The sequence below is a fragment of the Olea europaea genome, chromosome 16 (genome assembly GCF_002742605.1).
Source record: "Olea europaea var. sylvestris chromosome 16, O_europaea_v1, whole genome shotgun sequence".
Lineage (NCBI taxonomy): Eukaryota > Viridiplantae > Streptophyta > Magnoliopsida > Lamiales > Oleaceae > Olea > Olea europaea.
Genome location: NC_036252.1, coordinates 14420462 through 14433905, shown reverse-complemented (window position 1 = coordinate 14433905; position 13444 = coordinate 14420462). Strand labels below are relative to the sequence as shown.

Here is a 13444-nt window from a genome sequence, read left to right as displayed (position 1 = left end):
GAAGGTTATACAGATTCAGATATGACGGGAGATCTTGACAGTAGAAAATCTACTTCAAGATTTCTCTACACTTTTGCAGGGGGGGCTGTTTCATGGCAATCAAAACTACAAAAGTGTGTTGCTTTATCTACAATAGAAGTAGAATATATTGCAGCAACAAAAGCTGGTAAAGAAATGTTGTGGTTAAAGCGATTTCTCCAAGAACTAGAGATCAAGCAAAAGGATTATAAAATACATTGTGACAGTCAAAGTGCTCTAGACTTAAGTAAGAATTCAATGTACCATTCTCGGACAAAGCACATCAACATCCGCTATTATTGGATAAGAGAAGTGATGGATCAACAACTGTTGAAACTAGTGAAGATTCACACAAATGAGATCCAGTAGATATGTTAACAAAGGTGGTTCCAAGAGAAAAGTTAGAGCTATGCAGAGACATAGCTGGGATGGTTGTTAAATAATAATCGATTTAAATGCGACTGGAGGGGGAGAATTGATAAGTCCAGCCGCATTCCAGCTGATTTTTTAATCAGTTTCTTCCTTTTGAAGTAATTGAAAAAAAGCCACAACTTCAATTGCTTAATGGAGAAGAAACACCTATGTAAGAAGACAATTTGAAATAAAATTCTCCAACCGCAATTCTTGATTGGTTAACAATTAGAACCTTCCTTAATGCATGAACATAGCCACAATTTTAATTACTTCATGAAGAAGGCAACCCACAAATTTTGACTGTCCATGAAACACCTAAATGACAGAATTCTGGCCATAAAATTGAGGCAGTTTGTAGCCTGATTCCTCTATAAATAAGGGATGTCACAAAAGGAATTTCATACCCCAAAAAGAGAGAAGAAAAATCCCTTGAGAGGAAGAAAAATAGTGTAGAGAAGAAAGAAAAAAGAGAGATAAGAGAGAGGTCTTTTGAGAGGTTTTTTTGAGTTTGTAAACTCCGTTGTAAATTCTATTCAATTAGAAATAGAATTGTTTTTCCTCTTTTATTCTCTTATCGTGATCAGAGAATCACAACAAAAATTCTCTGGGCTTGGATCAAGCTTGGGTTGCCCAAGTAGTCCAGTCCACCCTCACTAAAGATTTGTGCTCCGACCTTGAACCACACGGCCTCACTGAATTTGACACCGTTGCAAGCCAAGAGCTCCAAGCATGGCCCATCTGCAGTGGATCACTTCAAGCTCACGGTTCTTGGCGAATGTCTCTGGATCAGCTGAGAGTCCAGCAGTGTCCCAACCACAGTCACTAGGGAATTCACCAGTGAGGTAGCTTAGGGGCTTACCGGAGAATGGTCCCAAATACTTAACGCTACCAGGGCCATACCACAGGCTGCCTGAAGAAACTGACTTGCTCACTGCCTTCCTCATTGTTACCCTCCCGTTGCCAGTGATCTCAGGGGCTGATGGCGAGAGCTTCATTGCCTTACCAGCAAAAGATGGAGAAGAAAGAGCCATTGTAGAGATTGTCATGGTTTAAAAGAAGTTAACTGATGATTGATGGTTTTGTCAAAAAAGTGTTTTAAGTGCTAAATGTCCAGAGGTAGGAATGATTATTTATAGAAAGGAAAGGAAATTTTCTTATCCTCATGATATCTATATCTCTTCTTTGATTGGATCTCAGATTTTTTTAGTTGTTGCATATTGTCCACTTAGAAATATCTAGTCCTTTCTTTTAATTTTATCAGTGGCTCCAAACTAATTAAGACGTTTTGTCATGCCTTCGATATTCTTGATTTTGACAATAAAATTTATCCTAACAAAGAGATTTTTTACCTGAGAATTAAATATGTGTAAAATATTTTCACTAAAGTATCAGAATTGGATACTTAAGGTATTTAAATACTTTGATTAGTAGTGTCAATTTGTCCCTTAGCCTTGTTTCTATTTTCGTTGCCCAGCGGGGATGATCCGTGTTAGGCTACGAATTTAAAACGTGTTTCATTTGTTCTTTGAATAGGATGCTAAGAGCTTATAATGATGGTTTTTGTTCAATTCAACTAAGAACTTATTTTTTCAAGATGTGATGGAAAATGTTGTAGAAAGAACTCATGCTGTAATGAATACTTCAAAGATTGTAACTGATAAAAGTAACTAACACTTGAAAATCAAACCCACTTAAAAATAATTAGGCTCACCCTATATGGGAAAACTTATTTTCTTGAGTTTAGTGGATGACATACAAATTATTCTTCATGGTGAACATATCCAATGGTACAAATGGCTGTCCCGGATTAGCCACGAGAAACTATGATCACATCAGGTTAGATTTTGCTACATAATGCTCCCAAAAAAATCCAGCATAACTGGTTGTGCTGGACGTTGCCAAACGGATATGATATCAAAAATATCATACATCAATGAAAATACTGTTAGTGATAGCAATAGATAAGGACCATGTTGAATGCTGGCAACCCAGTTTGTATAAATACCTTAATATTCACTGGCCATGTAACTCAAGCCACAAACAAATTGCAATTTTCTCCCAAAGTGAAGTATTAAGTAAAATGGCAACCTCCACTATGTCTATTTCTTCTCCATCTTTCGCTGGTAAGGAAGTGAAGCTCTCACCATCTGCCCCTGAGATAACTGGCAACGGGAGGTTGTCAATGAGGAAGGCTGTGAGCTAGTCAGTTTCTTCAGGCAGCCCTTGGTATGGCCCTGACCGAGTTAAGTATTTGGGACCATTCTCTGGAGAGCCCCCAAGCTACCTCACAGGTGAATTCCCTGGTGACTATGGTTGCGACACTACTGGAGTCTCAGCTAATCCCGAGACATTCACGAAGAATCATGAGCTTGAAGTGATCCATTGAAGATGGGCCATGCTTGGAGCTCTTGGATGTGTTTTCCCTGAGCTCTTGGCTCGCAACGGTGTCAAGTTTGATGAGGCCGTGTGGTTCAGGGCCGGAGCACAATCTTTAGTGAGGGTGGACTGGACTACTTGGGCAACCCAAGCTTGATCCACGCCGAGATCATTTTGGCCATCTAGGCTTGCGAAGTCATCTTGATGGGAGCTGTTGAGGGCTACTGTGTTGCAAGTGGACCACTAGGTGAAGTTGTCGACCCACTGTACCCTAGTGGAAGCTTCGACCCCTTGGGTCTTGCCAATGATCCCGAGGCTTTTGCGGAGCTCAAGGTGAAGGAGATCAAAAACGACAGGCTAGCTATGTTCTCCATGTTCGGATTCTTTGTCCAGGCAATTGTAACCGGAAAGGGTCCATTGAAAAACCTTGTTGACCACCTTGCAGACCCCGTCAACAACAATGCTTGGCCCTATGCTATAAACTTCGTCCCTAGAAAGTGAATTTGACAAAAAGTGTGCCATTCTCCTATTGTTTTAAGATGATGCAAGATTATCACAAATTAAAGGAATTAGCTGTGAATGTTGTGTGCTTCTAGTCCTTACAAATGTGTTTAAAATGTTAGTTTTAAGCAGGCAAACTTCTTGTTAGGTTTTTTGATACCCAATAATTCGGGCGATGATTTAAAATAGTTGTCAGATTATTTATCGACACCATAGACTCGGCTCGGCTCGGAGACGAACTACACTTTTGGATGGCTCGGGTTTGGGTTGGATGATTATTTGGTTAGTTGGACCATTTAGTGATTAATATGGAGTTGAATATTGACCAATTAGTTTAGGTTAATTGGTAGCCCTCTTAGTGAACCTAGGCCCAATTGGAGTGGCCTAAACTAACATATATATATATATGTATTTATCTCCCAGCCCTTTTTTGGTGGTGTGTGTGTGTGTGTGTTGTAGCAATGGAGAAGAGAGTTGAAAGAAGAGAGGCAACCGAGATAGAGGGAAGCCATGTGAGGTTGTGAGTAAGATCCAGCCATTGTGATATCTTCTTCTCCGTCTCCATACCTTTGTGGATTGCTAACACCACCACCCTTCTCCTTTGTGGGGTTTGAGAGAGTTTGGGCAGTCCAAAGTGAAAGTGAAAGTCTCGGGTCGAGTCGAGGTAAATCGGTGTTCGTTTGGTTGTTTTATGAGCCCGGAATCAAGATTTATCGAGAAATTTCCGCGACACTATCCACAAGAAAATTACACGAATTTACATGACACATTAACTAGTAGCTAGCTCTATTTATATGTGAAAATTATTTGTTTGCTGTGCATGCACGTTGTGCTCTCTTCACGTATTTGTCACATTTTGTTCTATCCATTTGACCAAGCAAATAATTTAGACGACAAAAATTAAGGAAATAAAAAAATGACCAAAATCTTTAAATTTCTTTTGTCAATATTGTTCTTATGTGCATCATTGCAATTATTTTTGTCCTTTTATGATAAAAAATTTTATATCATAGAGATTTTGGGCACAAATAGTAATTTCTCAGGTAACATTGCAGCCTATTGAATTTGTTCAAGTCTCTAAACTTCGAAAATTGGAATTAAGTCTTCGACTTCTACCTTTCGTAGCACCTTGCGCCAGTTCCCATTGGAATAAAATAGTCTACTTCACTGTAAAACGGTGTTTTAAACTTTAAACCTAAACTACGTAACATGTAATTTACAAGATTGCTCTAAATAATTAGATAAAAGAAAAAGGTTAGAAGATCAAAAGATTGTTCTACCATTACAAAAATATACTCCCTTCGTTCCAATTATAAGGGTTGAGTTTTCTTTTTCTCTTGTCCCAAATATATAGGGTTATTTCCTAACTTAGAATATTTTGTTTTGTTGCTTTATTAATATACCCTTATTCAATTTTTCTCACGTAATTCTCCACCTTGTTGAAATCATCCAAATACATACATTTTTCACTTCTTCAAAACATGGAACAATTCTCATTTCTTCTTCTTCAAATTAAATCAGTCAAATTCTTTACTAATTCCAACAATAATTTACTACTACATATTGAAAATTAAATCAGGATAAACTAGGAAAGATTTTGGCAAAAATTAATTTTTCAATGACACTAAAGAAGATTTTTTAATCTGTGTGAAAAATGAAATAAACCTATATAATTGGGATGGATGGAATAATAACACTCCGTCAAACTCATGATGAGCGAACCATTAAGAGTTTGCCTAAAAAGTGATGAAAACGAGCAGCAGTATGGGTTTTTGTGAAAAATCTGCAAGCTGAGACGAGGAGGATGTATGTGAAAAGAAATCAAGCTTGCCATGTAGTGCTGATGGATAAAACACTTGGTTGTCACAATACATGGGAATCGCCAAATTTATCAACTAATTGATGAAACCAAATAATCTTAGCACAAGTAGTTGCCATTGCACAATACTCTGTTTTATTGGAAGATAGAGCAACAATACACTGTTTTCTACTCTTCCAAGCAAGCAACGAATAACCTAAGAAAATACAAAAACCAGTAGTTGATTTCCTATTCGTATGATTACCAACCCAATCAGTAGTGGAAAATGCACAAAGAGTAAGATCGAACGAAGAAGATTACAAACCATGGGGACAACTGCCTTGTAAATATCGAAGAACGTACATAATAGCATTCTAATGTGTTGTGTTGTTGTCGGGGCAGAAGAAAACTGACTGTCTATATGATCTGCATACGTAATATCTAGTTGAGCAACAGTAAAATAAACAAAGATCCAACAACTCCTTATCATCTTGTAGGATAAATCAAAGGGTTGCTATCAGTAATACAAAGTTTACAATTTAGTTCAATAGGTATCTCAGCTCAAGAAAGAATATCAGCAACGTACTTTTTACAAAGAAAGTATCACAAAAATCCCAAATCCTTCATATCCGAGGTGGTATGAAGGTACTTTCACTACAACAAAAATTGTCTTCTGTAACATACAAAAAATATTATAAAAAATCTTTTGCAACGTTCATGCGTATGTTCTGGGCTTTGATGTTATCATAGAGTAAAAAAATACGACAATGTCAAAAAACTGTTGCAAAAGGCCTTGTCTATTGTTTTTTGCAACGTTCACTTATCGCTGCATTTTGTTGTTTTGTGTGTATGTGTGTAGCCTTCGCTAAAGTCACGTTTAGTTTTTTTTGCAACGTTAACTGAATGTTGCTAATAATCTTTTGGCAACGTTTTATGCTACTTGTATGTGATTTTATTCTTATTTTTTGTGACGTTTTTTGAATGTTACTAATACTATTCTCTTCGTCCGAATTATATAGGCTGAGTTTATTTTTCTCTTATCCCAAATATATCTGTTTCCTAATTTAGAATATTTTATTTTGTTCATTTACTAATATACCCTTATTCAATTTCCCCCACTTAATATGCCAACTTTTTGAAATCATCCAAATACACACATTTTCACTTCTTGAAAACATGGAACAACTCTCAATTCTTTAATAATTCAAACAATAATTTATTACTGCATACTGAAATAGGGATAAATTAGGAAAAATCTTGGCAAAAATTAATAATTCAATGACATTAAGAAGATTTTTTTAATCCGTGTGAAAAACGAAACAAGCATATATAATTGGGACGGAGGGAGTAACCTTTTTGCAACTTTTTTTTGCTTGTCGATTTTATTCTTATGTTTTGCAATGTTGAATATTGCTAATTACCTTTTTGTAACATTTTTAGAGTGTTATTTATGCTTATACCCGTAATTTTTACAACATTTTTGTTTGTTGCCGTAGATCATGTTATCCATTTTTATAATATTATTTTGCTTGTTAATTATGCTTATATCGCTATTTTGTGCAACACTTTTAGCCGTTGTCGTAGGTCATTTTACATTTTCTTTTAAAAAAAAATTTTACCCTTTTTTTTTTCATATCTTCTTCTCCCTCTCCATACCTTTGTGGATTGTTAACATCACCACCCTTCTCCTTTGTGGGGTTTGAGAGAGTTTGGGTAGTCCAAAGTGAAAGTGAAAGTCTCGGGTCGAATAGAGGTAAATCGGTGTTCGTTTGATTGTTTTCTGAGCCCGGATTCAAGATTTATCGAGAAATTTCCGCTACACTTCTGCATCATATTTTATCAGAACATAGAACAAATTACTCGTATCCGTACTAGCCACACGGTAGCTTAATAAACTGACATTAAATAGCCTTTGGTCTTCCATTTCCTTTCAATTCTAGTTGGGTATAGCCACATGAAGCTGAACTTCTGATGGAGGTGTAAAAGTTCACAATGCAGCCGGTCCATTTTATATTCGGCTTGACTAAACTCAGAACAGATCGAGCCATGAGCTAGTCTGCTTTTAAGACAGGCTGCATTTCCCCAAGAGTCTTGGCCTGTCTGCACAAACTGGCCCATAATTCTTTAAACTTACAGCAAAAGGATGAAGAGAACGTGGGGTCTCTCTAAAGGAGCAAGTTCTTTTTTCACCAAGTTTTATTGAAAGAAATTAACTAAGCAAGCTTTATAAAATAGGGTGTGATAGCTGCACGCTATCATTAGAAACCAGTCTTCCACAGAAACAAGATAATAACTTCTATTCTCAGATACTACACAAGAATTAAAATGAAGAGAACAAGTCAAGAATATCCAAAGAAAATAACAACAGATAAACCAACGCTATTCCAATATTTATTTCGTCCTTGTATTCCTCTCCATATGCCGCTAATACATTGTTAAGGTACAATAAAATATTGGATTGTGTTTTTGTTATAATCTATATTCTTTCTGGAACATTATCTTGAATATGTTATAATATGAAATTTACATTACATATAGAGCATCCTGATATTTGTATAATGTTGTTACACTTGTTGTTAATATCCGTAGTCGAGATACTTCCTAATCAAATCTCCATGTCCTAAAATTTGACAAAAGTAGAGTGCTGATACTTATGATCTATATTCATGTTCAACACCCACGCCTGAGTTCGAACAACATATCACAAACAATTGCTCGTGAAACATTCAGATTTGACCATCAACAATTGGAAAATTTAATTATGTTTTTTTCTTGAAATATTAAATCAACAATTTAAACTTGAAGAGGAGATATTAATGCTTATTTTCATCTTCACTTATTTTTGTCCAATCTTACATATTCGTCTCTATCTGGAAATAACATGCCTGAGAACATCTCTGTCAGTCTAAGAATTCTGTGAGGCTGTTAGAGATCGGTACTCTGAGATGATTGATGGATTGGTTGATTCACAGAAAAAGATTACAATCCTTTAAGGCCGTCCATTGCTTGACAACCAGCTGGAAGGATCAATTCCAGAAAATAATAATAATGCCCACGGTTTGATCTTTGGTTGAAGCACAATTCAAGATGCTACTTCTGAACTTGATTCACTTGGACTTGAATAGGAACAAGCCTATCAGGACAATCACAAAAACTTAGATTGTCTTTGCGTCTTACAAATTTAGATCTTTCACTATCACAATTATCTCCTTGTTTCTATTCCATTTCCAGGGGCGTTGAAAATGCAGATGTGAAGACTGAAGAACATCGATCTTAGGTAACAGTTCCTAGATGGAATTTTCTTACACACGAAAAGCTACTGCAAATGTAGACATGCTTCAACTTTGGTATTATAGCCAAAAGAAGCCAACAGCAACAAGACCTTCAGGAGAAGACTGGTGCAAATCATTTTGTGCCAACTAGTGAAGAAGGCAGCCATGGCCTTAATTCGATGGATTGTTTTGTAATTTTGGTTTTGGTGGAGAACAACTGGGTTTTGCCAGAGAAATTGAATGGAGGAAAAAGTTAACCTAAGTAAATGATTTTTGGCGAAGAACAAATGGGTTGATTTTGGTAAAGAAGCAGCCAGGTGAAGCTTATTTCTGAGGGGCGGCTGGTACACGGGTGGTGTTAGTGGTCGACGGTGGGGCTTCGATTTTGGAGAGGTAAAAGCGGCTAAGAGATGAACTTTCTTTATTTTTACACTTCTTGAAATTATTAAAAATATGATAAAGTACAATGTTCATGTTCAACTAACGGACAATATGGATGGTTGACCTTTAGTCGCACAAAAATGAAAGATTTGGAATTGTGGATGCAACAAATGAAAGGTTAGGATAAAAGCTACAAAAATTTAAAAAGTTTGGGACCGCGAGTGCAGTATTTCTTTCTATTTTATTTTTTCCAAAAAAAGTGGGGACTATGATCTCTGTCCCCGACTCGGAGCTGATTTCTTAAACTCATCCTTGTCCCCGTCCCGTTCAAGCCTAGTCCCCATCAAGCTTGAGGATTCCCTTCCTCGTTGGTAACCATATTCTGAATTCTTGCAATAATTCATCATATATTCATGTGCTCATATGTTGGTTTTGCTTGTTGAAGAGTTGAATTATTTTTAAGTTTTGGATATGCCTAGTTAGAGTAACGAAGTTGAAAACTCAATAAAGATCACATTATTGTTCACCGTATTTTTATTACTGAAATCAAAAGAAGAGACCTGTTGTTCACAAGAATTGAAGTTGAGTGACTCAATCGACGTTCTTATAGATAAATAATCCATGAATCACGATGATCACGTCGAATAATGTCCGTAGAATAGCACGAGAATTCAAGAGTTAGAATAATAACATAATCATAAACAATCATATGATGATGTGAAAAGTTCACTGGTTTTTCAATAGATGAAATTAATTACACCACAAACACCATTGGTTGTTCAATCAAACTTATAATTAAAAAACAAGTCAAATTTCAATTTGGGCTCGCAATTGACAAATCCTTCAATGCTTACTTTCCAGGGACAAAGTTCATGGCATACGCCCAAGCATTGTTGTTAACAGGGTCTGCAAGGTGGTCAGCAAGGTTTTCCAAGGGACCCTTTCCGGTTACAATTGCCTGGACGAAGAATCCGAACATGGAGAACATGGCAAGTCTGCCGTTCTTGATCTCCTTCACCTTGAGCTCCGCAAAAGCCTCGGGATCATCGGCAAGACCCAAGGGGTCGAAGCTTCCACCAGGGTAAAGTGGGTCGACTACGTCACCTAGTGGTCCACCGGCAACACGGTAGCCCTCAACAGCTCCCATCAAGATGACTTGGCAAGCCCAGATGGCCAAAATGCTCTGGGCGTGGATCAAGTTCGGGTTGCCCAAGTAATCCAGTCCACCCTCACTAAAGATTTGTGCTCCGGCCTTGAACCACACGGCCTCACCGAACTTGACACCGTTGCGAGCCAAGAGCTCAGGGAAAACACATCCAAGAGCTCCAAGCATGGCCCATCTGCAGTGGATCACTTCAAGCTCACGGTTCTTGGCAAACGTCTCCGGATCAGCTGAGAGTCCAGCAGTGTCCCAACCATAATCACCAGGGAACTCGCCAGTGAGGTAGCTTGGGGGCTCACCGGAGAATGGTCCCAAATACTTAACGCGATCAGGGCCATACCACGGGCTGCCTGAAGATACCGACTTGCTCACAGACTTCCTCATTGAGACTCTCCCGTTGCCAGTGATCTCGGAGGCAGATGGTGAGAGCTTCACCGCCTTTCCGGCGAAAGATGGAGAAGAAAGAGCCATAGTGGAGGCTGCCATTTTACTTAATACTTGTCTTTGTTTGGGAAAGAGTTGCAAGTTGTTTGTGGCTTGAGTTACATGGCCAGTGCATATTAAGGTATTTATATTGACTGGGCTGCCAGCACTCAACAAGGTCCTTATCTATTGTTATCACTAACTCAATTTTCATTGGTGTATGAAATTTTTGATATCATATCCATTTGGCAAAGTCCAGCACCACCAGTTGTGTTGAATATTTCTTTTTTTGGGTACATTATGTGACAAAATCTCAGCCGATGTGGACATAGTCTCTTGCGGCCAATCAGGGACAGCCATTTGTACCATTGGATTAGTTCACTATCTTCTATCTTGAATAATTTGTATTTCATTCAGTATACAACCTAAATTCAAGAAATGTTTTCCTGTATGAGGTGAACCACTTTAAGTTCAGAAGTGGGTTAGATGTAAGTGTCCATTACTAACACTTACAATCTTTGAACTGAACTTGACTTAAGAAGAAGGAGTGGAGTGTCGGGAAAAAAAAACTGCGTTCTTAATATTTCAAACTACTACTCATTAAGACTATGAAAGAAAAGTAAGAAAGTCATTTTCTTGACTTGGTCTGCATGCATTATATTACCTACTATTTTTACGGAAAATTTCATTTTGGGGATGTCTTTTGAATTAAGTTCCGAATTAATGAATACTGCCAAAGAGAGTTGCGATACCCCAAGGAAAATAAAAAGACTCATAGATGGCAAAGGCAAATAGAGCTTTTGTGACGAGTAATAAAATATTATTTAATGGATGAAAATAAGAAAATTTATAACCCCGGGCCTGCAGGCAATAACATTATTTTGAATCCATTTATGATGGGAGTTGTCGGTGTATTGGATGTTGCTTTGCTATATGCTATTCATGGTGCTACTATGGAAAAACACTTTATTTGAAGATGGTGTCATTAGAGCATGAATTCTTTCTTTACAAGATTTTGTTGAATCGAACACGAACGACATTATAAACTCTTAACATTCTATCCAATAACAAATGGAACAAGTTTTAAGTTCATAGCTCGATCAAGATCATCCCTAAAATGGCTAAGGGACAAATTGACACTACTAATTAAACTATTTGAATACCTTAATTACCCACATTCTGATATGTACTCCAATGAAAATTTTTTTCACACATTTAATTAAAAAAAAAAAATCATTGTTAGGATAAATTTTATTGTCAATAACAAGAATATCAAAGGCATGACAAACCACCTAAATTAGTTTGAAGCCACAAATAAAATTCCAAGAAACTGATGGACTAGAGATTTCCAAGTGGCCAAGAGGCAACAGATAAAAAATCTTGAGATCCAATCAAAGAAGAGATATAGATATGATGAAGATAAGAAAATTTACCTTTCCCTTCTATAATAATCACACCTACCTCTGGACATTGAGCACTTAAACACCATTTCAAACACAACCGTCAATCAGCAGTTAACTTCTCTCAACCCATGGCTGCCTCTACAATGGCTCTTTCTTCTCCATCTTTCGCTGGTAAGGCAGTGAAGCTCTTGCCATCTGCCCCTGAGATCACTGGCAACGGGAGGGTATCAATGAGGAAAGCTGTGAGCAAGTCAGTTTCTTCAGGCAGCCCTTGGTATGGTCCTGACCGAGTTAAGTATTTGGGACCATTCTCCGGAGAGCCCCCAAGCTATCTCACTGGTGAATTCCCTGGTGACTATGGTTGGGACACTGCTGGACTCTCAGCTGATCCCGAGACATTCGCCAAGAACCGTGAGCTTGAAGTGATCCACTGCAGATGGGCCATGCTTGGAGCTCTTGGATGTGTTTTCCCTGAGCTCTTGGCTCGCAACGGTGTCAAGTTCGGTGAGGCCGTATGGTTCAAGGCCGGAGCACAAATCTTTAGTGAGGGTGGACTGGACTACTTGGGCAACCCAAGCTTGATCCACGCCCAGAGCATTTTGGCCATCTGGGCTTGCCAAGTCATCTTGATGGGAGCTGTTGAGGGCTACCGTGTTGCCGGTGGGCCACTAGGTGAGGTAGTCGACCCACTTTACCCCGGTGGAAGCTTCGACCCCTTGGGTCTTGCCGATGATCCCGAAGCTTTTGCAGAGCTCAAGGTGAAGGAGATCAAGAACGGTAGACTTGCCATGTTCTCCATGTTCGGATTCTTTGTCCAAGCAATTGTAACCGGAAAGGGTCCATTGGAAAACCTTGCTGACCACCTTGCAGACCCTGTTAACAACAATGCTTGGGCCTATGCCACAAACTTTGTCCCTGGAAAGTGAATTTGACGGACAAAGTGTACCATACTCTTGATTGTTTTAAGATGATGTAAAATTGTTGCAAATTAATGGAACAGCCTGTGAATTTTGTGTGCTTCTATTCCTTGCAAATGTGGATCTATATGTTAGTTTTATCCTGACAAACTACTTCATTTATATGCTTCAGAACATCAGAACGACTATTATATCCAGCAATAGCCTGGACGGCCAAGAATTATTAAGCAAAATTTTCAACAAACAATGAGCCAGTCTTCATAATTCTGAGTCGTTTCAGCCTGCCTGTTTTAGATTTGGCTTGACTTGACGTAGAATAGATCGAGCCATAAGCCAGTCTGCCTGTAAAGACTGGCCGTATTTGTCCAAAAGTTTTGGCCTTTCTGCAAAACCTGTCCATAATTCTTTGGACTCCCGCAAAAGGATGCACAGAGCCGAAGGTCTCCCAAGAGGAGCAAATTTAGAAATTTGGCAAAAGAAGGTCCCTGATGTATGAACCTTGTTCACGAATGATCCCTTATCTTTTTTTCTTGATGTTAACTCCCTCAACCTTTTTGATTTCGTGTGCAACAAGTCCTTTTTGATGGTTCCATCCATTCTTGCAAAGGTATGTCTATTTTGATAAAAGACACAACATTTATTTGTATATATACTTAGAAGACCGTTTATGCAAAATTTGTGGTTTTCTATATTCGGCTGTGGTCGTAATAAAAACTATCTATACCAAAGACAAAGAAAAAAAAGTGTAGAGAGAGAGAGAGAAAGAAAAAGAAACTCAT

At 38.1% G+C, this 13444-nt stretch overlaps 2 protein-coding genes and 2 pseudogenes across 2 annotated transcripts; 2 read left to right on the top strand and 2 right to left on the bottom strand.

The window, feature by feature from the left end:
• Positions 1-1012: 1012 nt before the first annotated feature.
• LOC111412665 lies at positions 1013-1478 on the bottom strand (annotated as a pseudogene).
• A 1031-nt stretch (positions 1479-2509) lies between these two features.
• On the top strand, positions 2510-3309 carry LOC111412838 (annotated as a pseudogene).
• Positions 3310-9470: 6161 nt separating this feature from the next.
• LOC111412220 (chlorophyll a-b binding protein 21, chloroplastic-like) lies at positions 9471-10479 on the bottom strand. Its single transcript, XM_023043053.1, has one exon. The coding sequence runs from the start codon at positions 10406-10408 to the stop codon at positions 9611-9613; it is 798 nt and encodes a 265-aa protein (XP_022898821.1). The 5' UTR covers positions 10409-10479; the 3' UTR covers positions 9471-9610.
• A 1331-nt stretch (positions 10480-11810) lies between these two features.
• Positions 11811-12771, top strand: LOC111412219 (chlorophyll a-b binding protein 21, chloroplastic-like). The gene has a single exon (XM_023043052.1). The coding sequence runs from the start codon at positions 11877-11879 to the stop codon at positions 12672-12674; it is 798 nt and encodes a 265-aa protein (XP_022898820.1). The 5' UTR covers positions 11811-11876; the 3' UTR covers positions 12675-12771.
• The last annotated feature ends 673 nt before the right edge of the window (positions 12772-13444 follow it).